The 24033-nt window shown below is 49.5% G+C and overlaps 10 protein-coding genes across 10 annotated transcripts; 7 read left to right on the forward strand and 3 right to left on the reverse strand.

Moving 5' to 3' along the window:
• Positions 1–106: 106 nt before the first annotated feature.
• On the forward strand, positions 107–1666 carry GL50803_005188 (Ankyrin repeat protein 1; the record flags this gene model as incomplete). Its single annotated transcript, XM_001709756.1, has 1 exon — positions 107–1666. One exon carries the CDS (start codon positions 107–109, stop codon positions 1664–1666), a length of 1560 nt encoding a protein of 519 aa, XP_001709808.1.
• A 72-nt stretch (positions 1667–1738) lies between these two features.
• Positions 1739–4114, forward strand: GL50803_0017219 (Ankyrin repeat protein 1; the record flags this gene model as incomplete). The annotated part of the gene is made up of 1 exon (XM_001709758.1): positions 1739–4114. The coding sequence occupies one exon, from the start codon at positions 1739–1741 to the stop codon at positions 4112–4114; it is 2376 nt and encodes a 791-aa protein (XP_001709810.1).
• A 5-nt stretch (positions 4115–4119) lies between these two features.
• On the reverse strand, positions 4120–6870 carry GL50803_007616 (Ankyrin repeat protein 1; the record flags this gene model as incomplete). Its single annotated transcript, XM_001709759.1, has 1 exon — positions 4120–6870. The coding sequence occupies one exon, from the start codon at positions 6868–6870 to the stop codon at positions 4120–4122; it is 2751 nt and encodes a 916-aa protein (XP_001709811.1).
• Positions 6871–7183: 313 nt separating this feature from the next.
• Positions 7184–9874, forward strand: GL50803_007615 (DNA topoisomerase III; the record flags this gene model as incomplete). The annotated part of the gene is made up of 1 exon (XM_001709760.1): positions 7184–9874. One exon carries the CDS (start codon positions 7184–7186, stop codon positions 9872–9874), a length of 2691 nt encoding a protein of 896 aa, XP_001709812.1.
• A 19-nt stretch (positions 9875–9893) lies between these two features.
• GL50803_0014498 (Tubulin tyrosine ligase) lies at positions 9894–11105 on the forward strand (the record flags this gene model as incomplete). Its single annotated transcript, XM_001709761.1, has 1 exon — positions 9894–11105. One exon carries the CDS (start codon positions 9894–9896, stop codon positions 11103–11105), a length of 1212 nt encoding a protein of 403 aa, XP_001709813.1.
• A 175-nt stretch (positions 11106–11280) lies between these two features.
• GL50803_007611 (uncharacterized protein) lies at positions 11281–11493 on the forward strand (the record flags this gene model as incomplete). Its single annotated transcript, XM_001709762.1, has 1 exon — positions 11281–11493. One exon carries the CDS (start codon positions 11281–11283, stop codon positions 11491–11493), a length of 213 nt encoding a protein of 70 aa, XP_001709814.1.
• Positions 11494–11572: 79 nt separating this feature from the next.
• On the reverse strand, positions 11573–12829 carry GL50803_007610 (uncharacterized protein; the record flags this gene model as incomplete). Its single annotated transcript, XM_001709763.1, has 1 exon — positions 11573–12829. One exon carries the CDS (start codon positions 12827–12829, stop codon positions 11573–11575), a length of 1257 nt encoding a protein of 418 aa, XP_001709815.1.
• Positions 12830–13064: 235 nt separating this feature from the next.
• On the forward strand, positions 13065–13799 carry GL50803_0014497 (20S proteasome alpha subunit 3; the record flags this gene model as incomplete). Its single annotated transcript, XM_001709765.1, has 1 exon — positions 13065–13799. One exon carries the CDS (start codon positions 13065–13067, stop codon positions 13797–13799), a length of 735 nt encoding a protein of 244 aa, XP_001709817.1.
• Positions 13800–13804: 5 nt separating this feature from the next.
• Positions 13805–17437, reverse strand: GL50803_007608 (Leucine-rich repeat protein; the record flags this gene model as incomplete). Its single annotated transcript, XM_038046336.1, has 1 exon — positions 13805–17437. One exon carries the CDS (start codon positions 17435–17437, stop codon positions 13805–13807), a length of 3633 nt encoding a protein of 1210 aa, XP_037901981.1.
• A 398-nt stretch (positions 17438–17835) lies between these two features.
• Positions 17836–22413, forward strand: GL50803_0060647 (uncharacterized protein; the record flags this gene model as incomplete). Its single annotated transcript, XM_038046233.1, has 1 exon — positions 17836–22413. One exon carries the CDS (start codon positions 17836–17838, stop codon positions 22411–22413), a length of 4578 nt encoding a protein of 1525 aa, XP_037901982.1.
• Positions 22414–24033: the final 1620 nt, after the last annotated feature.

Consider the following 24033-nt stretch of genomic DNA (forward strand, 5'->3'; position numbering starts at 1 on the left):
TAAAGATCTTGCCAGAGACTTTGTGAACTTTTTCCTTAATTTTAGCAAAAAATGACACATTGCTGATTAGCTTATTACATAATTTTAAGAAAACAGAATCTGACGGATGAGCATCCAAACGGTACGAGACTGGTTTAGGGCCATAGATGAAGGGAACCGCGCTAAAATACGAGCTAAGTTGCGCGAATTTAAGGGCTCTAAAGACGAGAACGGTGAGACAGGCCTCATGCGAGCTGTGCGCAACCAGGATCTCGATACGGCTCTTCTGTTGGTTGAGCACGAGCACTCCATGACAAATTACGATGGCTACACGGCCATTATGCTTGCGGCCTTGATGGACAGCACGGAGGCCTGCAAGCTATTGATGTCCTTTGAGCTTGACTCTATCCTTCCAGATGGGAGGACGCCGCTCATGCTTGCTGCTGAGAGAGGTAATCTCCATGCTATTAAGGCGCTTCTTCCCCACAATCGCTTCATCTACGACGAGAACGGAAAGACAGCTCTCTGTTATGCGGCGGAGAACGGGCACTTCGAGGCGGTGAGGATGCTTGTGGAGTGCAACGGAGACAAGCTCTGTAGTGATGCGAAGATTGCCCTTGTTGCAGCGGCCATGAACAAGCACTCTAAGATAATTGACTATCTTGCAGAACACCAGAACAGACACGGCGTTGGCGCCGAGCCTTCCCATGTATACACCGCCAGGGCAGGGGATTCCGATGTGAACATCATACAGAATCCAAACGAAACTAAGAAGAGCATTATAAACGATCTCGAAGACCTGAAGAGCCTAGTGAAGCTATACAAGGATGAGTCGAAAGCGAAGGACAAGGCCATTGAGAATTATGAATCCCTTGTCGCCGAATCTAATATCACCGATGGATACGGTAACATTGGGAATAGTCAGAATCTGAACTCTTCAGTGCAGGGATCTGTCGTCCACAGCACGAGCAACTACTCCCCAGATATGCGAGGGGTTGGAAACAATCCCTACAGGCATGACGACTCTGCTCAAGTCAGACCTGCCCCCGGGCCTGGACACACCGTGAATCTCGCCGACCTCGATAGGTCTGACTATAACACATGTGAAAGAACAGCAAGGTATGATGGAATGTCAGAGCCACTTGTCGGTAACACTGATCTAATGCTGGCTGCCCAGAAGGGCGAGGTCCGAAAAGTCAAGGCCCTTATACCCAAGCAGGCTGGGTTAGCGAACCGGGCAGGCTACACCGCTCTGATGTTCGCTTCTCAAATGGGACACACGGAGGTTGTTCAGCTTCTAGTTGATAAAGAGGGTGGGATGACTGACAAGGATGGGTACTCAGCTCTCATGACTGCTGCGTACAATGGATATGCAGACATTGCCCGTATTCTAGTAGATAAGGAAGGGGGAATCCGCATGAAGGATGGATGGACGGCTCTCATGTCGGCAGCAAACCACGGCTATTACGATGTCGTGAAGGTGCTCATTGGGCGCGAAGGGGGATACCAGACCCGCAGGGGCCAGACAGCAATGATGCTTGCAGCGCAACGTGGTTATTTAGACATCGTCAGAGCTCTCATCCCTAAGGAGGCGAAGAAGGTTGATGCGCGTGGGAAGACGGCGTGTAAGATTGCCTCTGATTACAGCTATTTCGAGATCGTTAATCTCCTCAAGAAGTTCGAGTAATATATTCCCCTTTTTCTGTTCTTTCTCCTCTCTTCGATGCTTTCTTCAATCTAAATAAAAACTTGCGATTTAATGTCGTTTCCTCGCGCATGGTTTGAGGCAATTGCGGTGCTGGATGTAGATACCGTTCAACGGATGCTGCCACAATGCGCTAAAATGGTTGACGATCACGGTGAGACAGGCCTGATGAAAGCTGTACGTCTCAGATACCCCGTTCTAATCAAATTACTGGCACCGTACGAGGCGGGCATGACGAATAATAGGGGGCAGACTGCACTGATGCTTGCTGCGCACTTTAACTATGCAGAAGGCTGCAAGATGCTCCTTTCGGATGAAGGCAATATCCATCTTTCAAGTAAGCGGTGCTGCCTGATTGTTGCTGCTGTTGCAAATGCAGGAGACGCTGTGCGTGCGATTCTACCTCTGCATCGCTACACAGCAGATTCTCTGGGGGCCACTGCTCTTGTCTATGCGGCTGAGCGTGGGCACCTGAACATAGTACGGATTCTCTTGGAGGAGGGGGACACAGCCTCACCCGCCCCTGATGCCCTCAGATCCCTTATTGTGGCTGTTCTCTGTGAACGGAAGGAGACAGCATTGTATTTATCACGTTATATGGCCAATTTCATCACAACCGCCCAGCCAGCACTGGAGGGTCTATCCTCTCCCCTATCTGCACCTTGTGTCACTAACCCTATAGAAGCTGCACATGACCAAATAAATATGACACGGGGACAATGCCTCAGTGGATCTGAACCGCATAGCAACCAGTTGCTCTTTGGCAATGGAAGCAAGTTAGGTGACTCTCCACAAGTGCTGTCTCCCATACCTGCATCTCCACAGTTGGTGCCATACGTGTCTCAATTAGCTACACAACACCCTACTTTCAACTCTAAGGCACCACAGGCCATAAGGCCAGAGGTACCCAATACCTCTATTCGCGGTCAATCAACGACCACTCGGAGAGCACCAGATATATCTCTTCTGCCCAAAGCCCTGGACAGCGTTGCGGTTTTAACTTCCTCATATGTTCATCCTGTCTCCCGGGACGTAAGGATAACAGGACCAGTTCGAGCATCTTCTACGCGCTCCCGTCCTATTCCACGTGCCATTGAAGAGTATGAGTCGCCATCATCATCTATGCTTGCTGCTGATACGCGGCGAGCAGCCGATCTCTCTAGACTCTCACCATCTACACTCAATAATAGATCTCTAGCTTATAATAAGCAGGACACCAGATTGACATTTTCTTTACCTGCTAGACATCAACAAGAGCCCGGGCTCAATCCATCGATTAACTCTCTGCACCTCAACTGTCTTCCTGGCCTCACAGCTCTGATGACAGCGGTCATAACCGGCCAGAACCAGCTGATTCCTCACCTTGCCCAAACTGACGCGGGCTCTAAAACTATTGATGGTTGGACAGCGCTCATGTTTGCGGTTCTTTATAACAAACTGGAGTCACTACCAACCCTTGCAGCGACTGAGGCAGGGCTGCAGAACAACGCTGGGGAAACAGCATTGATGATAGCGGCTGTACACAATAGAACGTCTGCTATTATTGACCTTATGCATAAGGAGTCCAGAATACAGGACAGAACTGGGAAAACTGCTTTGATACACGCCGTTGAAAGAGGGAATTATGAGGCTGCGCGGATGCTTTCGGACAACGAGCACTCCATGGTTGACTTCTCAGGCCACACAGCATTTCTGTATGCATGCAATAATGGATATGAAAAGATAGCGCAATTATTAGTGGGTTTGGAAGGCAATAAGGTTGATCCAACAGGACAGACGGGGCTTATGATCGCTGCCGAGAAAAATCATGTAGAGATACTCAAGCTGCTCGTCCCCGTCCAAACGCGGCGGAAAAGCAATGCTGGAATCACGGCTCTGATGCTTGCAGGATACCATGGTCACATGGAATCTGTATCTATATTGCTAAGTGCAGAAGCACAAGAGGTTAATGAGAATGGAGCAACAGCTTTAATGATTGCCGCCATGGCTGGTAACGTGGATGTCTGTAGAGTGTTGCTAGCGCCAGAGCATGGTCTTCAGAACCTTCTAGGACAAACAGCCCTCATGCTGGCAGCGGCAAAAAACCACCAGCAACTTGTTAACTTCCTGATTCCTTATGAATCCACGGTTCAAGACTGTGAAGGTAGAACAGCACTTATGTACGCTGCAGAGAGTCAGTGCACTGGTGCGGTGGAGGCCTTGCTGCCTTGTGAGCACGGCTTCAGAGACAACAACGGATGCACTGCGATGATGTATGCAGCGAGGGCGGGTTCCCTGCCCATTGTCATGCTTCTAGCCCGATACGAACAGCGATTGGTGGATACTGGAGGGCACTGTGCATTAATTTACTCGCTAAAGGCCCGCTGGCCCATGATCACTGAGTACCTACAACCACTAGAGGGAGACCTTGTCAATCAAACATATACATGACTAGATCATTTAGCTCCTCTGTTCATCAGTGATGTTTCGTACCTTCCAACGCGCTCCTTCAGTGCGTTCACCTCTTCTCTGAGATATATAGTGTAGTCTGTCATACGCTCGTTCTCCTGCCGCTCAACCACCAGATCATTCAAAAGAAACTTGTTATTAATGAGGAACTGACGCACGGTGGGCGAGAGGGTGCTGAGATGTATGTATTTGTTGTATTTGGGCATGAACATGGCCAGTTGGTGGTGATCCACCATGATATCCTCAATGATCTCATGCATTGTAGATGAGCTTGAGCCATCTGTAACACTATCTTTTCCACTGCTCAAGCCATCGGCTGTACTCATAAGATTTTCACGTTTGATTGTTAATTGGGCAAGCTCATCCTTCAGGTCCTTTATATCGGCCGCCAAATGTCTGTTTTCTACACTTTCTCCGCAGCAGCCTACTGATGTTGTAAGAGCAGAGCGGGAAAGAGGATCCGACGTGGCCCCTTGACGTGTGTCACGTACCGACGAGTCAAAACGGTCTACCTTTCTTTTCAGTTCGTTGTTTTCTCGTAAGAGAGCATCCACCTGTCTTTTGAACTCTTCTAACTCGCTCTTAAGCTCTATGTTTTCTGTGTAATACTGAGCTGCCTTTAGCTCTACCTCTGCATTGCTCTTTTTAAGTTCGGTATAACGCTTCTCATATTCTTCTCGTTGCATGGTGGCTGTGCTGGTCGCAGTCTGCATTGTGGTCTCCTTAGACTTGAGGACGGCAAGTTTGTCCAACAACACCTGCTTGTCATCTTCCTCCTGTTGAAGCTCTGCCCGTAGCTCACTGATTGTCTCCAGTAGTTTCATGTTATCTGCAGCGTAATTGTTGAGCAGCTGTTTTGTTGTTTTCAGCTGCTCTGCTATCTGCGATACAGTGTCATCCATTGGCAATCCCATGACTGATCCTACCCGTATGACCTCATTTCCTTGCCTACTGTCCTGAGAAGGAGCATCTCTTGGCATCTCCACAGCGCGGGGCACCTCTCTCTTGGAGAATATACTGCTTGTTGACGGTATCACGGGCGGCTCGATGAAGGTTACCTCTGCCGCAGATGCCTGCAAAGGAATACTGTTGTTAGACTGGGAAGATGTATTCTCATACATTGCTGCGCCATAGGCTGTATTGTGCACTGCGTCGGCACTCGTACCTTGTCTCTTCCGTGTCAAGAATTTCCCTAGCTCGTCTCTATCTTTGTCTTCATTACTATTGATTCTAGACTCACTTGCAGTGGAGCCCTCTATATGCGCTGCGAACGGTCTGTTTGTAAGTAACCCCTCTGATGCATTGAGCATGCGTGAGGGCACTGCTCCGTTGAGTTTGTTTAAGATGCTATAAGTCTGTATGGAAGCCGAGGTAAATGGTTCATTATGTGTCTGCGCAGTATCAGATAACTGCAGTGGGTCTATATTTGATACTAGAAACGATCCAGATACTGGCTTGCCTTCTGGCTCGTTGTTTAGATCGCTCCTACCGAGGGAACCTGCTAGCCTGTTGGACTGGATGCATGAAAGGGATGGTGACCAGACAGTTATCATATCTTGTGGAATACAGGCTTTTGGATACACCACCGGGTTACGAAGGACGGAGAATTCGTGTCGCTTCTTCACTGAGAGAAGATTATCCATCTCTGATGCGCGAGAATAGTCCTCAGCTTCATACACTCGCTCGAGGTTAATTGATGGAGCATCGGATTGGGGCAGCTGCAGATTTTCGTCTGCAGTGCGAAGGACTTCGACGATACTCTGGAAGCTGCTTGCCTTGGCCATGTCAATCGCTCTCATGCCCGCTGTAAATGGAGGAACATCTTCGACGATGTGCATGTCCGCCTCTAGAGGCGCCAAAAGCTGTACAATCTCTGTGTGGCCATTTACAGCCGCATACATCAGGGCAGTAAGCCCCTTGCTCGTCATCATGCGCTTTTCGCTCTCCACCAGGAGGGAGCATACCTTTGTATAGCCCTTCTCTGCAGCTATCATGAGGGCCGTCTTTCCGTCCACTGAGACTGTCTTGCAGCCGGCTTCCTTTGTTGTATAGTTAAGTAAGGCTTCCACAGCCAAGCCGTTATTAGCTTCTGTGGCGTAAATCAACGCAGTCTTTCCATGGTAATCAGTTGCACCCTCGTTCAGGGGACCTAACAGCTCTATTATCCGTGTTAACTCTAGTGCATCATTGGCGGGTGCAGACGGCCCCAGAGCTAGATGCATAACGCAGTACATGAGAGGCGTTCGATTGTACGTGTCAACACGTGTGGCTGCGGCAGAAAGATGTTCACGGGCATCCTTACTGTTATGGGTGAGTGCGGCAAGAAAAAGAGGGTTCCAGTTGCTAACCTTGGCCTCATGCTCATACAATATCTTGACGACCTCTAGGTGCCCCTTGGTGGCTGCCACAAGTAGTGCAGTAGTCCCGACCCTGTAATGGTTTGTGGGCCGTATTGTCTGCATTCCCTTCTCGTGCACGACAAGAAGTCTTACCAACGCAACCTGATTGGTTTCTGCGGCTGTCATGAGTGCTGTCCAGCCAGTTCTTGTTGTAGTCCGCGCTTCACTGTCAAGGAGTAGCCGTACCATTCGCATGTGCCCAGCCGCAGTTGCTTGCATTAGGCCGGTGTAATAGGGGTAGTTAGAGTCTGTAGTCTTTGAGTACTCATGCAAGTGCGCCTCCACGAACTCTAGGTCATTGCTTTTGATAGCTTGGAACCATTGCTTTATAGTAGACATCGAATTTTGAATTTTGCCTCTCTCAGTTGCATTCACAAGAGGGGTATACCCACCGAAGTCTTCTAATTATGAGGATGTCGTCATTAGGTACACACATCTACTATTCAGCTTCAGGCAGTAGCGACAACGAGCTCAAAATTAGCTTAAAAGCTCAAAGGTATTGAGTCCACTCCCGCAAATCCTCGCCAAAAATAAATTAAAGTGCAACTGAACGGACTCTAGGTTGGCAACGACGTGTTACTAGCTTGCTACCAACTACGGCACCCTCTATCTTTCAGCAAGGTAATACACCCTCTACCGCACGCTTGAGGACATGAATCGCGTTATTCTTTGCGTCACTGAAAAGAACTCTGTAGCTGCCGAGGTCTCCAACGTTCTCTCTAAGGGCTCCTACTCAAAGAAGCAATTGGTGCAGTATTTTAATGAGTACAAGTTCACACATTCTGAGGAGGAGCACGGCCCTGCTCAACAGTATGTTGTGGTGCATGCCCAGGGGCATATGCTTGAGTTAGAACCCGATGAAGGATATGAGTGGGGAAAGTGTTCCCCAAGTGACCTCTTCACCTGCGGGGTGCACTTTAAGGCAAACGCTGTCTTCAAGAAACATGTCCTACGGCCTAATGCAGCGGAAACGAACGTCCTCGTTCTTATGCTTGATGCTGATCGGGAAGGAGAGAACATTGGATATGACATTATAGAGATCTTCTGTTCTGTTCTTCCCGCCGACACTCTACTGGACATCCGTCCAGCTAGACTCCCCAAGATTCGCAGCCCAACTGAGCACACACTGCGACACATCCTGGCTGCTGATCACGTGCCTTCACAGACCTCCGTGAAACGTACCATTATCGTCAAGCGGGCCCGCTTTTTCGGTCTGACTTATCCAGAGCTAACATCGGCTGTATACAATGCAGGCCCCATCGACATGAATGTGGTTGACGCCGTTGATGTTCGCCAATTCACTGATCTGCGTCTAGGATACTCCATAACCAGGCTTCAAACAGATAAGTTGCGCTCTTCCTTTATCGACTATCGCACAGGCGCATTCAAGGCGAAGAAGCCTATATCCTTTGGCCCGTGCCAGGTACCAACCTTGGGGCTGGTTCATTCTAACGATCTTCTGTCTCTTAAAAACCATCAAAGCAGCTCCTTTACTTTGCATCTTGTTTGTGATCCTCGCCCTCTGCAGACACACAGTGGTAGTGTCTTCAAGGGTCTGGCAGATGCATTAAAACGGTGGGATAGCAAGCATAGAAACCGAGAAAAAGATGATTTACAAGGTCTTGTCTTTTCCCCTATTGACACTTCACACTTCAAGTCGTACCTCGGATCCCTTCCCGTGCTGAAATTAGTATTTGATACCCTACAGAACCAGAAGCGTATTGTAGTGGTATCGGATGTAGAGGAGAAGCCTTACACAGTACCCAGGCCACACCCGGTCTCTACACTGGACATGCAGCGTGCACTCAGTGAAAGCCTCTCATCCCAAAGTGTAATGACTATTGCAGAATCACTCTACACTCGTGGCCTCATCTCTTATCCGCGCACAGAAACCAAATCATACCCCAATACCTATAACCTTTCATATTTTAAGCAACTAGTAGATAAATTGGCACACATGCCACCAAATGTATCTCCACTCTGCGCCCTCCTTGCTGACTATGCACAAGTCCTCCTCGATGATTCTCCGGGGAATCCATATACACTGCAGCTTCCTCGATCCAACTCTGCATCTACCGATAATGCTCATCTTCCAATCCACCCCCTCGCATGCCCGTCTCGGCCCTTAGATAAGGATGAGGAGCTAGTCTATGGTTACATCACTCGCTCTTTCCTAGCATCCGTCTCACCGGATGCTCGAGGAACGCGTATGACCATGCGCACACGTCTAGACAAGTGCGAGTTTGTAGCTACTCAGAACAGCCTTACATTTGACGGGTTCAAAAGAATCCTTCGGAAGTCACTTGAAGAAGCAGGACACCTTTCTTCCTCAGCTAGCTCTCCGGCCTCTATTGAATCTTCTTCTAGCATTGTAGTTGGGTCAAAGCTCCTGGTTCTGCAGGCACCATACAAACAATTTTTTGGGACCCAGGACTTGCACATTATCAATCCAACAGCAAATGATGAGAGCGAATTGTTGGCCTCATCTATAGTGTGGGATGGGGATGCCCAGTCTCTCGTAATAGATATTGATAGTAGCGACGAATCTGAGCAAATACACGCAGAGGAGAATGTGCACCCACCAGAGCCAGTGATGGTAAATGACAGGGAGGACCCCAGCAATAGTACTTCTCAATTCTCTACAGAGCTTGTGCCTCTCCCCATGAAGGAAAGCGCCCTTCTGCTCGCAATGGATCAGCACGGTATAGGCACCGATGCAACTATGTCTGACCACATTGCGCTGATCACTGATCGAGAGTACATCAATTCTAAGAAGCAGGTGGTGTCGCTGGGCGCTGAGCTGCTACAATTTTACAAACAGACCCCAATGGGCGTGCAGGCTCTCTCGTGCTCATACCGTAGTATGCTAGAGCACGGCATGCATCTTATTTGCGAGGGTCAGATAGATTGCAAAAGCGTGCATGACGATTGCATCAGGTGGGGGATGAAGCTCTACGATAGTATCGATAGATTGCAAGTTATTAAAGTAGGTGGGTATGGAGGGTACCGTATGCTGAACGAAAAGCCTAAGAAGACAACGATTAAGAGAAAATATCACTCGGCTACTGACGGGACTGCTTTGGTGTCAAAGCGTCGCCAAAAGGAGGCGCAGCCCGTACGAGTTCGCGGCACATTCACATGTTGTGGTGAGCGATGTTCAAGGAATTCGCTTGCCGGGTCATGTGCTGCATGCGGCAAGGCCTTTCAGATTCCTAGGACAGATGGGGTGATCGTTGTTCTGAATGAAGAGTGTGACAATTGTGGTTTATCCTTAGCAACGATCACACAGCGCAGCGAACGGATCGTACGAATCTGTGTGCGATGCAGGACGGACCCGCTCTAAATCAAAAAACGTTTGTGGAATGCCGCCCATAAAATACAGGATTGACTGTGAGAAGTACGCCGTAATATCAAATTTTGAGAAACGGGGATGGCAAAGAACAAGCGGAAGTGATTGGAATATTTATTGGGCCCCTGTAGCGGTTGTGCAGAAAATGTTCGCTATAGGCTCTAAAAGCAGACCCACAGATGCACAAATAGTCAATCACTTTCCCAACCACTACGAACTCACTCGAAAAGACCTGATTGTTCGCAATATGCGGAAGTACCGGAAGGATCTCGAGGCGAAAAATTCGATATTCTGCAGACCAGACCCCGAGACAGGAAAGGCATACATAGATTTTATACCATTGACCTACTTGCTTCCTAGCGAAAGCACCATGTTTGCCGAAGAACTCAAAGGAAACAAGAAGACACCATTCATATTGAAGCCGGCCGGCTCTGCACAAGGGCGGGGGATCGAGCTTATCTCTCGGATGGCCCAGTTCAAGAAGTGGCAGGTGTCTCAGGCCAATTCTAGGACGATATACCTGGCGTCTAAATATATCAATCGGCCCCTTCTGGTGGGGAATAAGAAGTTTGACATTCGTATGTACGTCCTGGTCACGTCCTACAGCCCCCTCAAGGCCTACATTTATCAGCATGCATTCTGCAGATTCTGCACCGTGGAGTATTCTCTAGACCCGGGTGATCTATCTAATCCATTTGTCCACCTTACCAATGTGGCCGTTCAAAAGCATGGAGAAGCGTACAATAGTAGGCATGGCGGTAAGTGGGACATTGAAAATCTGAAGTTGTATATTTCTGCGCATTACGGCTATGAAGCCGTTAACAAGTGTTTTGAGAAGATTCTGTTCACCCTCATACACTCACTGAAGGCCGTGCAATCGTCAATGGTCTTTAGCAAGTCGTCGTTTGAATGCTATGGATATGACATCCTCATAGATGAAAGACTCCATCCATGGCTTCTGGAAGTCAACGCAAGCCCGTCCCTCACGTGCTCCACAGACGCAGATAGACTCATGAAGTGCAAGCTTCTGGATGATGTCTTGAAGATCATCATCCCTCGGAACTTTCCACCCCCAGAAGGATCCAGCAATAACGCCAAACGGACAGTCAACGTCGAAGATGTGGAGGACACGGGAGACTTTAGCCTACTCATAGATGAATTCAAGAACCCCAACGCAGCCAACGAGGGTTGGATATACTGCTCTGGTGCCCTCTCAAGTAAGTAACAAGTTGGTCTTCTCCACTTCTCAATGGCTACCGCTCCGGTTGCTGCTTGGAAGTGTTGTGAAGATGCTTGTCACAAGGTGATGAGGTGCGATAGTGAAGAGATGCTGGTGCTCGTCTTACTTTGAAGCCCATTGGCCTCTGTGAGCAGAGTAAACAGAAAGATGATCTAAAATTATGGCGGAGTCTAGCGAGGTGACCGAACTCAAAGAGCTTGCAGACCACTATCTGACTCTTCAGGAGAACTGTAAGGCAAGTAGCCAGGCAGATCTTGCGAGGGCCGTATACTGGACCAAGCTGGGGACGTTTTATGAAGAGCTGGCGGCAGACAGCTTGCGGAGGGCAGACCGACTCGAAAAGCTCCTTGCCAACGAGGACGTCGATGCGTGATTTACTCTCCGTTAGTGAGCCACGTTTGGCAGTGTGTACGCGGCTATCACTCTAAATCGAATCGCTCGACCAGATGAAACTAAGCGAAACTATACGCTTGGAATGTTCCGTCTGTGCTCCCAATGTAGACACGCTCATGACAAACGTAGAGCACCGTCACATAGGTCCCATCGTAGCATAGCAGCAGGCGCTTTTTCTCTCCCCGAGGGTTCGCGATATACAGGCCCTGAACAGCACCCAAGTCTCGCGTGCACTCGCATCCATGGTAGATCCAGACACCGAACCATGGAACCCAGTAAACAGGCACGTCCTGTGTCTTCTGGAGGCATTGAGCTGTGAATTCCTCTGTTAGAGAGTTTATGATCCGGAGATTCGTCCCACTGGAAAACGCTAGGTAATCTCCCGAAGTAGTGACTGCGAGCTGGGATGTCGGGAGGTCTTTGACGGTTGTCGACATGAGGTAGCGATAAATCTCGCGACTGCCCAGATTAATGGCTAAAAGAGGAGCTCCCTCTTGCTGGATATAGAGGTAAGACCCCGTGACCTCCATGAATTGAATGGGTGATGAGTGCGGAAGTCGCAGCTTGAGGCTTGCTCGCTTTTCTAGCTCATTGGCAGATGTTACTTCCTGAGACGTTTGCAGTGTCAAGACCTTAATGTACAAGATGCTCTTTGGACCCAGCATGGTCGCAATGAGATGCTCTCCTGACAAACGTATGTCCTTCACATTTTCTGCAGACAACTTGACGATGCAGTCTAGGGTCGTTCCCGTGTAACAGAATACTCTGAAGCACCCTTGTACTTTGCTTACTGCCCTGCCACTACCAGTTGGCTTCTCCCCAGCAGGTTCATAAGCAAGAATCACATCAGAAACATCATCGTACTCCACGTAACCCGGCCGCACAATTCGCCCAATATTGAGCGTGCACATGAGCGGTCTCTCTATAGCATCTAGGCACTCCTGCTCCGAAGCAGCATGAATGTGTAAACAACTGCAATCGTCACTCAGCGCAACGCTGGCAGAGATATACGATCGGGATCTTCTGCTGTACCATATGCACTTTACAGCAAACTCGTCTCCTGGATTAATGGTGCAGAGATATCGGCCCTCAGCGGAGAATACGCTCGTGGTTCCCGCGTAGGTCAGGGCTGCAACGGTGGACTCTCCTGCAACGATTTCCTTGACACCCGATCGTGCAGGGAGTAGCCCTACCGTGGAGTCAGCAGGGGCTTCGAAGCAGTCTGCATAGAAGATGTGTTTAAGACCTATGGATGTGAACAAGCGCGGCGCAGTCACTGGTTCCAGATTACATGTTAGACAATTAGGCTGCAGCATTACATAACTTTACTAGCACAGAAGCATCGTACCCCCGCAGGCAAAGGCGAAGCAGGCCCCCACTCGAGTCCCAAGATGTCTTGAATAAATGTGTGCCGAACCAGAGGTGGACCTTGGCTGTCCAACTGGCACGGCCTGCTATCCCAACAAAGCATAACACCGATCTAGTGGTGAGGACCGATGGTAGTAATATTGGTTTTTATACAGTACACTTTTGCTTGAAGCGACAATTAAAATGTCTCGTTTTGACTCTCGCACGACTCTTTTTTCGCAGGACGGCCGTCTCCTGCAGGTTGAGTACGCGATAAAGGCAGTAACGATTGCCGCGCCGTGCCTCGCAATCCTGGCCCAAGACGGGATTGTCTTTGTCGCCCAGAAGAAGCTGCCATCGAAACTCAGCGATCAGCAGACAAGCGAAAAGATTTACAAGATCGATTCCCACATTGTGTGCGCTGTTTCTGGGCTAACCTCCGATGCCAATATCCTTATCGACGAGGCCAGAACCTACAGTCAAAAATGGCTAGCAGTCTATGACGAACCTATTCCCGTCGAAGTTCTAGTTCAATATATTTCGGATGTCAAACAGAACTACACGCACCACGGAGGACTGCGTCCATATGGCGTCTCCTTCCTTTTTGGGGGCTGGGATGCCCACCTTGGGTTCCAATTGTACCAGACAGATCCCAGTGGGAATTATTCTGCGTGGGTTGCAACAAGCATAGGAGGGTCCGCTCCGGAAATAGCATCAGCTCTGAAGCAGAACATTGCAGATAGCAGTCAAAAGATTCTACTAAAGGAGGCCCAGCAATACGCTGTTTCTGCGTTAATTAAGACTACAGACATAACCAAGGTATCATCTGACAAAATGGAGATCCTTACGGTGGTGAAGGGCGAGAGTGGAGACATTCTTGCAAAGTACGTCTCTAATGCAGAGGTCGACGCCATCTGTCGACAACTGCAGGATAAGTGAACGCATCAAAACCGTTTCCGGTCACTGGCCTGCGCAGCTCGTGCGATGGCGAGCTCCTTCTTTCTCTTTAGCGCAAGAGTCTTTGCAGTCTCTGGACTTAGGTCCCAACCATCGGTCTTTATTTGCTTGAGTATGGGGTCGAGAGTGTGCTGTTTAGATGCTGCATCTTGATGAGATCGTGCTAGGCTGTCTGCGTTTTTCACAAGCGCCTGCCGCCGCTTATACTCTAGAGACCGCTGGTCAGCTGGAGCTAAGGCCACAGGCCGAATTTCAAGCTGCCGAGGAGCACTCCTGCTCTTGGGAATGTAGGGTTGCTGGGCTTTCTTGGAATGCCGTGGAATGCTGATTGCTTCGTGCTTGAAAAGTGACCGTGGAGGCGAGAGTACCTGTGGGGTTAAAACATCCCTTGATGGTCTCGCATCACATGCCCTAAAGGACAGGCGAGTGCCACTTCCATGAGAGGCAGTATGCGTCGACAAAGAAGAGACAGGACCAGAGTGTTCGATTTCGTTAGTGTCACTAGTTACACTCAAAGCAAGGCTTGAAGGGACTGCGGGTGGGTGGACCTCTTTTGGAAAATGTTCGCTAGGAGATGGCTGCGAAAATATATCTGTACGAAGTCCTCTTGCTGTGTTGAAGAGAGCCTCATCATAAAGTGAAGAGTCCACGTTTATATCCGCGGAGTTGTTTGCCCAAGCTAAAATGTTATCGAATTCAGAGGCCTCTCCCGTCGTTTTGAGAGCCCATGCAGTCACATCGTCATCAGCTTCTTCTAGCTGTGCAAATTCCAGCTCGAGCTTTTTCTGCGTGGCCAGACGAGTTTTTTCGAAGCGACAACGCTCCTGTTCCTTCAATCTTTGGACTTCTTCGCAGATATGTAACACAAGTCTGCTACGTGTTATCATAGCCCTTACCACAGACTGAAGGAACTGTGCTGACTCTACAATAGCTATGACTTGACATTTCTCCAAGAGGGCTGCCATGTTTGCATGTATACGGCTGAAGTGCAGCCGAAACGCAGCCCGCTCTTGAGCTGCATTCTGCAGCCTCTCTCTGGCCATCATCATTTCTAGTCCCGTGTGTATATTCGAAGAGAGTAGAGCCAAGGCGGTGTCCACCATCTTTCTCTGCTGTTGTTCTTTAATCGTAGCGCGACATTTGAGTATTTGGTACTTTGCAGCTAAGTTGGCCCGTGATTGTGCAAGAGCATCCTGTGCTTGTACTACAATTAAGTAGAACTTAGTCCGTAATATGAGCCGCTTGACAACTTTAATCTGAGTTTCAATGTGCGCTTTATATTTCATGCGTTCTATGAACACAGGGTTATGGTGAATCGTGAAGTTGCTGACTGCGAAAGTAAGAGAAGACGAGCGCCTGGAGCGCTGTAGCATAATGTACAGCCTAAAGAGAGTATCGAGAAGATTTCTACTAACGGTATCCCCTCTCAAGTCAGACCAACGTGAGTATTGACAATGCAGAGGCAGTCCCAATAGGGCAGAAATACTTGCAATGGTTTTTACGAATGCCGAATCCGACGGTCCCTCAAACGATTGTAGTGCAGTTACTGCCCGTCCCGGAATGGGCCATTGCAGAATAGTATTATTCACAGGAGGATCCAGAGACCCAAGGTTGCGCTCTGAACACACAATGATGCCGCTACTGTCAATAGAGCTAACATATTGATAGGAGGAGGAGAGGCGTGCTATGCATTGACAGGCAGATTGGCCCCCTTTGACGTCCTGCATTAAAAGCCTATTCGGGACAAACGAGGGAGCATCGGTAGCCCTGTTAATCAGGAGAGGAGGATTAACTGATAGTGCACTTCCTTGAGACCGCTGTGTAAGACTGAGATTGAAGAACATCTCGAGTCGTGGAAGATAGTCACGCAGAATCTGCACATCTGTGTCAGACAGGAACGCATTGGATACATCACCTTTAACTAGTTTCAATCGTGGAAGATTGAGATATGCTGCTCCCAACTGAGAGACAAAAGTTGGGAGGAACGTGCTGAGCTCTAGAGACTGCAGCTTAGGAAAGTATGCACCGGCAAAGCAGATACTCTCCAATGGATTATCCTTGAGGGTCAGTATCTCCAAAGAGTCAAGCGAAATAAATCTTTCAGAAGCACCTCCTGCGTTTAAGGCTGTTATATTATTGTTATTGAGAGAAAGAAAGGCAAGCCGGGGATTATTGGCTAGACTGTGAAGATCCAAGCGTGTTATCCGATTGTTCTCAAGATAAGCCTGTGTAAGCATAGGTAGAGATTGAAGGGGAGGGAGGTGTGTGAAGGAGTTTCCCCCTAGCTTTAACACCTGAAGCCTAGAAAGCCCTACAGCCTCAAATTGAGAAATCCGATTATTAGATAGATTGAGGGAGACAAGGTTGGGAGGAAATAGTGTTCCATCCACGGCCTCCAATGTGTTGTTCGAAAGGTCGAGGTAGAGCAACATCAAAGAGTCACTCAATCCCAGGCCCTTCAAAGCTATAGATGTAAGGGTACAGTCATTTATAGCAACAGACACGAGTGGTGGAGAAAGACGTAGAAGATTGGTCAAGAGTGTAGAAGTAGACTCGATACTGGCGGCAGAGAAAAGGGTAAGATAAAGAGGCGGATGCTCATTAAAGTAACGAAGCAATAAGTCAACCAATGACTGTTCAATGGTCATTTCAAGAGGGCCGCGTATGGAGAGCGTAGTCACAAAGACATTGACTTCATTCGGTAGTGAAGATGGCCATGATAACGCGTTGTCTTTCGTTATTACTAATTCAACAAACTGTAGAGATGATAGGGAAGTAACAAAAGCCGTTGGACGACCATGAAAGCTTAATGAAACATCAGACACAGACAGAATCAACCGAGTGGATGAGAGAGTCAATGCTGTCAGTTTTTTAGTGAATGCTGCACGATATCTCCGCTCACTTAAAAGCAGCGTAGCTGTTCCACAGAGATCGGACATGAATTGCACTAGATCCCGCTTACGTAACTGGTGATAATACTCGTACAAGGACCTATGAGCCGGTTGTTCCTGCAGCACAGACGGTAGGAGCTGGGGCAGAAGAACCGGAGCCTGCAACGTGACATGCTTCCGTGTTAATGCAGAGTAGGAGAGAGCTTGGACAACCGAAAGCCTTCTTTGCCGGGCCTTATGCTCTTCTGTGCACTCCTCCGCCAAGCTACTGAAGGAAAGAAGCTCAGCGAGAGTCTGGATATACTGGCTCACGTTGGAAGATGCTCTCATCTCGAGCATCATCTCGTAATTGAGGCGCTCCATCTCTCTTTGCAGTGCTTCATCGGGAGAAGGAGGAATGCTTTCTGTCTCTACTTTGTCTTGGATGGAATCTACCATCTCAGGCTGATTGGGGTGTATGCAATTCTCATCCCCTAGGGACTTGCTTAGTACTGAATCTTCATGGCTAGAATGAGGTGAAGGTGCAAAATAGTCACCCCCAGTCTCTGCTTCTGGGAGTTCCCGCCCGCCGTATGCCTTGGTAAGGATGGCAAGCTCTTCGGTGCGCTGTGTCTGCAGGTAGGTGGTTAGGTCCAGTTCCCTCTGGGCCCGCTGTAGCTTGTAGCTTTCAAAGAGTTTCACGGCATCAGAGTCGTCCAGCTCGGAGCTGGGCTCTGAGGAGTCCCCCATTTGAGAAATCTTTTTAAAGGCCTGAGCAAGTGAAGAAGCGATTGGACACCAAACCTCAAGACGAAGACATTTACTGGCTTTGTTCGTTCTCTAAACGCATCAAGATTATCAATATGATATAGTAAAACTCAGAGAGCTTCTGATCTGACGAGTACACCACTGGGGCATGTCTGAGGGAATGGTTATTCTCTGCCTAGTAAATGTTCACCTGTAACCTCTTTAATTTCAAAAACGATTGATAATATACTTATAGGTATACAACCGAGATAATCCACAAACTTATTTGACCACCGTGCTACAGGTTACTTATACAACCTCTGTGGTCTGAATTTCGTTCTTGTCAAATTTTGGCAACAATAAGCCTTTGCGGCAACAAAAAATTATCAGTAGAATTATTAATGCTGGCTTTCGTGCTTATCCTCCTCCTCTACTTCGGAGGCGGGGCGGGGTACCAGCTCCACCCGGAGGACCGTCCGGTTCACAGAATCGAGGCTGTGGCACCGGATATGACTCCACGCAACGTCTCCACATGCGCTGTGCAACTCCAAAGAATTTCCAACGGAGAGCTGGCCTTTCAGTACTTTGAAGACGGCGGTATCCACTTTTTCAAAAACCACTACCTTTTTGATGAGCTGGTTTCGGATATCGGCGAAATCGTCTGGGAGACGTCCCCGGCAGGCCACCTGCACCTCCTCACGTTCAAGTCTCTTCCACACCATCCCTTCTATACATATCTGCGCGAAGGCGTCGAGGTACCCAAGGTTGTTGCAAACGTGAGCCTGAAGGAGGAGCTCTACTATCAGCTAAAGGCGAAGGAGGCTGCACAGTACGCCGAGTATCGCAACTGGAAGCCAGGCGATCCGTTTGTCCAGATCAGCCTTCCCCCTGCGCGTGACCCCCGTGTCCCAGGCAACTACGAACAATCGAGGCCGTACGCTCTCAGAGGTCACGTCTACAACTGTATCTCCTTGGAGTACAAGACGAAAACACAGACAGACCTAGGACGCCGGTGCATGCCGCCAGAAACAGGTATGCGCCCGCTCCTCAGGGAGCAGCACAGCGTGTTCAACATGCTTTCGGCTGGGAAGATGTTTGTCAACTACACGGGAAGCTACATCTATCCAGAATGCGGGATCACCACAGATCAGGAGTATGGGAATGGTAACACAGCTCCGACGAAATACTTTATCCAACTGCTTGAAGCCGACACGACAAATACCACCTATCCCGGGAAGTCAGGATTTATCGATAGGGTCACTAGTCGTGTGTGGGTCGTTGATTTTTACTCTGATTGGGGCGGCCTGGCTTCTGTTCACGGAAGTCAGATCATGTACTTAAATGGCCGCGGATACGTCAGTGGACCCTGGGCTGAAAATTGCTACCACTCGCTCCGCATGACTGGAAATCCTTTCATGCACGAGGTCGGTCATAACGGTGGCGGGGCTCACGGACATGGTGTTGGGTCTACAGCACCTTTCCATCACTTTATCGCTAACCATCGTGCTGGGGAGCGTGACGGCTGTGGGACATTCTCCTATATGGCCAGTGGTGGTTATCCTTTCTATACCTCGGCCCAGAGCGCAAGCCACTACTACAACTCATGGGAGACTATCCTTCCTCGCTGGAGACGCGTGCTCAAGTATTGGAATGACGGGATTGTTCCGGAAGCCACTCTTCTTGGCAAGGAAAGACGCCTCCCTCACGGCACCGGAAGAGGCGATATTGGAGTCCACTACTTCCGCATCATGGACGTTGAGCACCAGTACTCGTACAAGTTCCTTGGCGCGGACGAGGATGCATATAGGAACATCACATTTGCCAACTATTCTCTGAACCCTGTCTTTAGCTCGCTGATCCGGAATGACCAGCAGACGTGGATAGGGTTTAACGATGGATTTGATCCGGAGGATATTATTTTGGGCCTTAAGCGCAAAGACCACGTGCTTATCGTCGAAGTCTACCTAGACAAGGCCGGCTTTTACTCTGAGATGAACTCTGACTTCCTCTCTGTTCTCATCGAGTACCGCTCTAACACACGTATGTCCTGGAATAGTCACTCCATCCACTTCCAGTCAATGCGCCCTTATGACTTTGAGTCCAATCTTCCTGTTAACATCCTCAACGCTTGCGTCGAGAAGAACCACAACGGCGTGGAACTAGCGGGCCAGGGCGTCGGAAGCCCTCTTCCAGGGCGCCTGTGGACATGCCCTGATTGCGATATTGGTACGTTCCAGTTGATGGTCATTGACGGAGGCTATGCCAACGTCGATCCGGACAACTTTACGAAGTTCAACGAAAACAGGCACGAAAACATCCTTGACATGCCTTACCGCAATATTGTTATCAACTACACGCCCAACAGCCGCCCGAACCCTGCACCCACGCCGAAGTTCTACCCGCTGCGTTTCATGCAATCGCCGGGCGTACATTGTTGCGTCAAAGATGCCAATGTGGGGTCTGATCTAGGACACAACATTACATGCACCGCTCTTCTTAGAGTGTTTAACAATGCCGTCCACATGATCTCAAACTACTTCATCAATGATCCTTATGGTGGCATGATTCGCCAGTATGCTGATACTTACGGCTACTATTCCACATACCGCACGCTATCAACTGGTGCAATTAACTTCCTCAGTAACGTCAACATGGATGCTGATAACCCCAATAGAGACACCAGCCGAATGACCAAGATAGGAGGGGTTACGAGCACTGATGGATACTTCGTCCACGGCGGTGTTGTGACTAATGCATCGGCAGTGGGTTCTAAGATTAGCGACTTTGAATATATGGACGAGTTTTACGACTGTAATATTACCGCAAGCATTAGATCTTCGAATACAGAAGTTTACTCTCTTCTTACCCGTGGCCCCACGAACTTTACAAACAGGATTGGCTGGTCGTGGCGTCATGATCGTCGTAAGAGCATGGCCGAAAAGATGAATAACGGGTATATTATCATGTTTGATGCTGTCTGGAATCCCGCTCTATACTATATTGCGGACACTTATCCGACGGACTACTTCAAAGACAACACCAGAGCAGAGATGTATTACCTCGCTTTCCCATATCTCCACACTAATGCGCAGTGCGGGTACAATGGCTATTATTACTCGTTCGACGGGACAACGAATAAAGCTAGCAAACTCGGAAGAGCGAAGTCCACGCAGATCCTTATGAACTCGAAGGACCGTGTGCTCATGATAAATCTGAGCTATGCAGACCAGACGTTTACCTTGGCCCCCGACGGCTTCTCTCTCGAGGGAACAGGCTGCTGGGCCCATCAGAATCGCCCGACCCTCTACCGCGCTAACCAGTGGCACATGATCTACAACCCAGGGCCGTCCAGGAGAAATTGGCTTCTTGTCTTTGATTTTGACAGCGAAATCCCAGACAACTTGGTGCTCTTCACAGACTCATACAACTCTACCGATGCCATTGATCTCCGCATGCTCAGCCTCGTGAACAAGATGACCAACGCAGATGAGGCCAACAATCGTACTATCTATTGGTCGTATGCTGTGGATAACTACGCGGTGCTGCACGAGTTTTACTACCGCTACGAGCACACAGGAGGAAATCCTGGGCTCCGCTTTGCCTTTAACAAGGACGTCCGTCTCGTGAACGTTAGGTTTGTGACACCACTCTTTGGCACTTTCCAAGATATTAGAAACAACGGAGGAATGAACGATTGCGGTAAGTTCACCAAACCTACTCAAACGCAGATTGAGGATAGGACTGCTAACCCACTTGTTGGGGCTCATGTCAATCCGTTCTCAATCACTCTCAACAAAATCAAATATGACTTTGAAAATAAGAGTAGCACTTTCGAGGTTCCATTCCCTATTGAGATGGTGGGTGGAAAGTTCGTGCCTCCCGCAAAGATCGAATACTACGATCCCAGAAGGCCCAAGTGCAGTGATGGCCAATATGCCTGGCGTAATCAGACCGGGGAGTATCAGTGCATCGCTTGTCCTGCAGGTTACTTCTGTACTGAAGGCATTATGAACCCGTGCCCCGCCGGATATTACACTAGCACGACCGGCCAAAAGGAGTGTACACTCTATATGACTGCGTTGAGTGGCCATAAGTTCAACGAGATTCCTGCTGATGCGTTCTACGAGAACATTGATTATAGCAAGGTTCCAATCAGAAACCCCGACGGGACAGTCACTGGGTTCTACGATTGCCCAGGAAATCAGTTCAAGATCAACGGTGTCTGTAAGCCATGCCCAACAACGGGATATATTTGCGTTCCAGGAATGGATGCTGTTATCTGCCCTAAGGGCTTCCGTTGTGGCGGCGGGTTTGCACAGCCGTGTGTTGGCGACGAATATCAAGACGAGGAGGGTCAGGAGCGCTGCAAGACATATACGACTAGGGGACAAAGACTCACTTGTGGGTCTGGTCTCTACGATATCCCTCTCGACGGGTCCTATCCACTCTTCCGTACGAACGCAGCCTACGGGCTGCTAATACTTCACCTTATGGACGCGCCCAATGCAGGATGCCGCACATGCCCCGTTGGTTACAAGTGCACTGCATCTAATGCAGTTGAAAAGTGTGCATACAACGAGTACTCACCCGAGGGTCAGGCTGATTGCAAGAAATGCCCTGACGGGGAGGTTAGAAACGCAGACGGCTCGGGATGCGTCTCTCTTGCCCCAGTCAGTGAAGCGACCGTGGACCTCACGCCTTCTTACCGCTTTTACGGGTTTTATCCGACGTACGCGCCCCCGAGAGACGGGAAGCCAGTTTTCCCGCCCGAGGACTGGCCCAGGAACCGTATCCACCTCCACGAGCTCCACCGCGTCACGCACGTCGTCGATGAGGTGCGAACGGTCGCCGAGGCGAGGACTGCAGTCTCCAGCGCAAGGACGGCGAACGCCCTTGCGGGGGCACTTCTCGCTGTTGGGGGCGCCGCAGGGCTGGGTCTTGTGGGCGTTGGCCTTCGCGCTGCTCTGAGCAAACGCTAGTGAACTCTGGCCCGGCCAACTTTTTGTAGGGTGTCATGCTATTGGTTACGTGGGCTCGAGTCCCCGGGCCGGCCCGGCCTGCGCAGGAGGGCGAGCGCGACCCAGCCCCGTTCCTACATGCTGCTCTGCAGTCTGCTGCCGTTACTTGTTGCTTTTACTTGCCCTGAGGCCACGGTGGTTCTCTAGAGCAATCGCTTGCATCCATCCGTAACCCTAGGCGTTACGACTTGAAAGGCCATGTCACCGCATAGCTTTTATGAAGGACATTTACTAGCCATGGCAGATGGAGGTCGTCGCTTCTGGAAGCCCTGGTGCATGCCAGGCTTAGAAGACGTTGACTTCACTGGCTGCAGGAGCCCCCACCTACATGTGACAGCTTGAAGTAGCACCACTTCGAGGACAGGCGAGATCCACAGCTCGAGAGGACCTGGCAACAGAGAGCAGACTCAGGCATAGCCACAAACAACCCATCGATCCAGATGGATGAGAGCAGACACCCAATTGGCAAGGCGTTGGCTAGTCTATGTAGAAGCGCATCCTCCAACGCAGGCTCTGACACACAAAGTCTAAGGCAGACCATTGGTACACAGCAGACGGGCAGAAGCCTGCTTCGTAGTGTGTGGAGGCTTTGATGAGGTAATCGCAGGCTTGATGAAGGCTGGGACCTGTAGCTCTAACAGAGGGCTTCCCAGCTTTGGAATACTCACGATCACTATAAAGTTAATACAGTGAGTTGTCTGTAGTAACAAGTCTGCGGAGATAAGAGCAAGGTTCTATCAAACTAGTTAGAAATTAGTGGATCCTAGTGTGAACTCGCAGTATAGGGACTTGCAGAAGGCACCGCGTTCTATTCATCTGAGTAAGACGGCCAACTAAGTAGAGCCGTAGTGCAAAAACCACGAGGCCAAGGGCTCCTCCATAGCCTAGAAGCTAACATCACAAGAGTCACACTGGCTGCGGAGTGCTTTCCGATCCCCTGAGGCTTAGCGGCATGGCTTCGTTCCCTAGTATGGCCAGACAGGCTTGAGACATGAGATACTCTGTCTGCTGCAAAGCACACCTTCTGGCAGCGACTCTGGTCTATCGGGTAACTCTCGCATAGAGGAGGCAGATGGCTCTGAAGCGCCACCGCTCGCCTGATAACTCTAGATCGTAGCAGAGGAAGCTGTTTATGAGAGTGTACCCCTAGTGTGTAGATCCGCGTTTTCGTGCGACGTGAGAAGACGTTTCTGGGTTGATCTGTCATGCCTCCATCTGCTCTAGCAAAATGTAACCCAGCGTATGCACTAGTGATCTATGTCGCCATGGCAGCCATAGTTAACTAGCCAACGAGACAATCGCTAGAGGAACCCTTGGACACTTATGAGCAGAGGCGCAGTCTGAGAGCAGTCCTCTGGTCACCAAATGATGGAGGGGCAGATGTAGTGTTGCTCCATACAATCACACTCTCTCACTTTAGTAGCTATGTGGGCAGCCCCGGTCTCGTGAGGTCTGTGGATAAGCTGCTTCACCCCATAAAGCATCCAAAATTACTACAGGTGACCCCTGCAAAGTCTTACTGCGGGAGGCCATGCTCCACTAGAGACGTGGCGCTGGAAACACATTAGCTGATGGGAGCTC

Source organism: Giardia intestinalis, chromosome 4 (assembly GCF_000002435.2).
Source record: "Giardia intestinalis strain WB C6 chromosome 4, whole genome shotgun sequence".
NCBI lineage: Eukaryota > Fornicata > Diplomonadida > Hexamitidae > Giardia > Giardia duodenalis.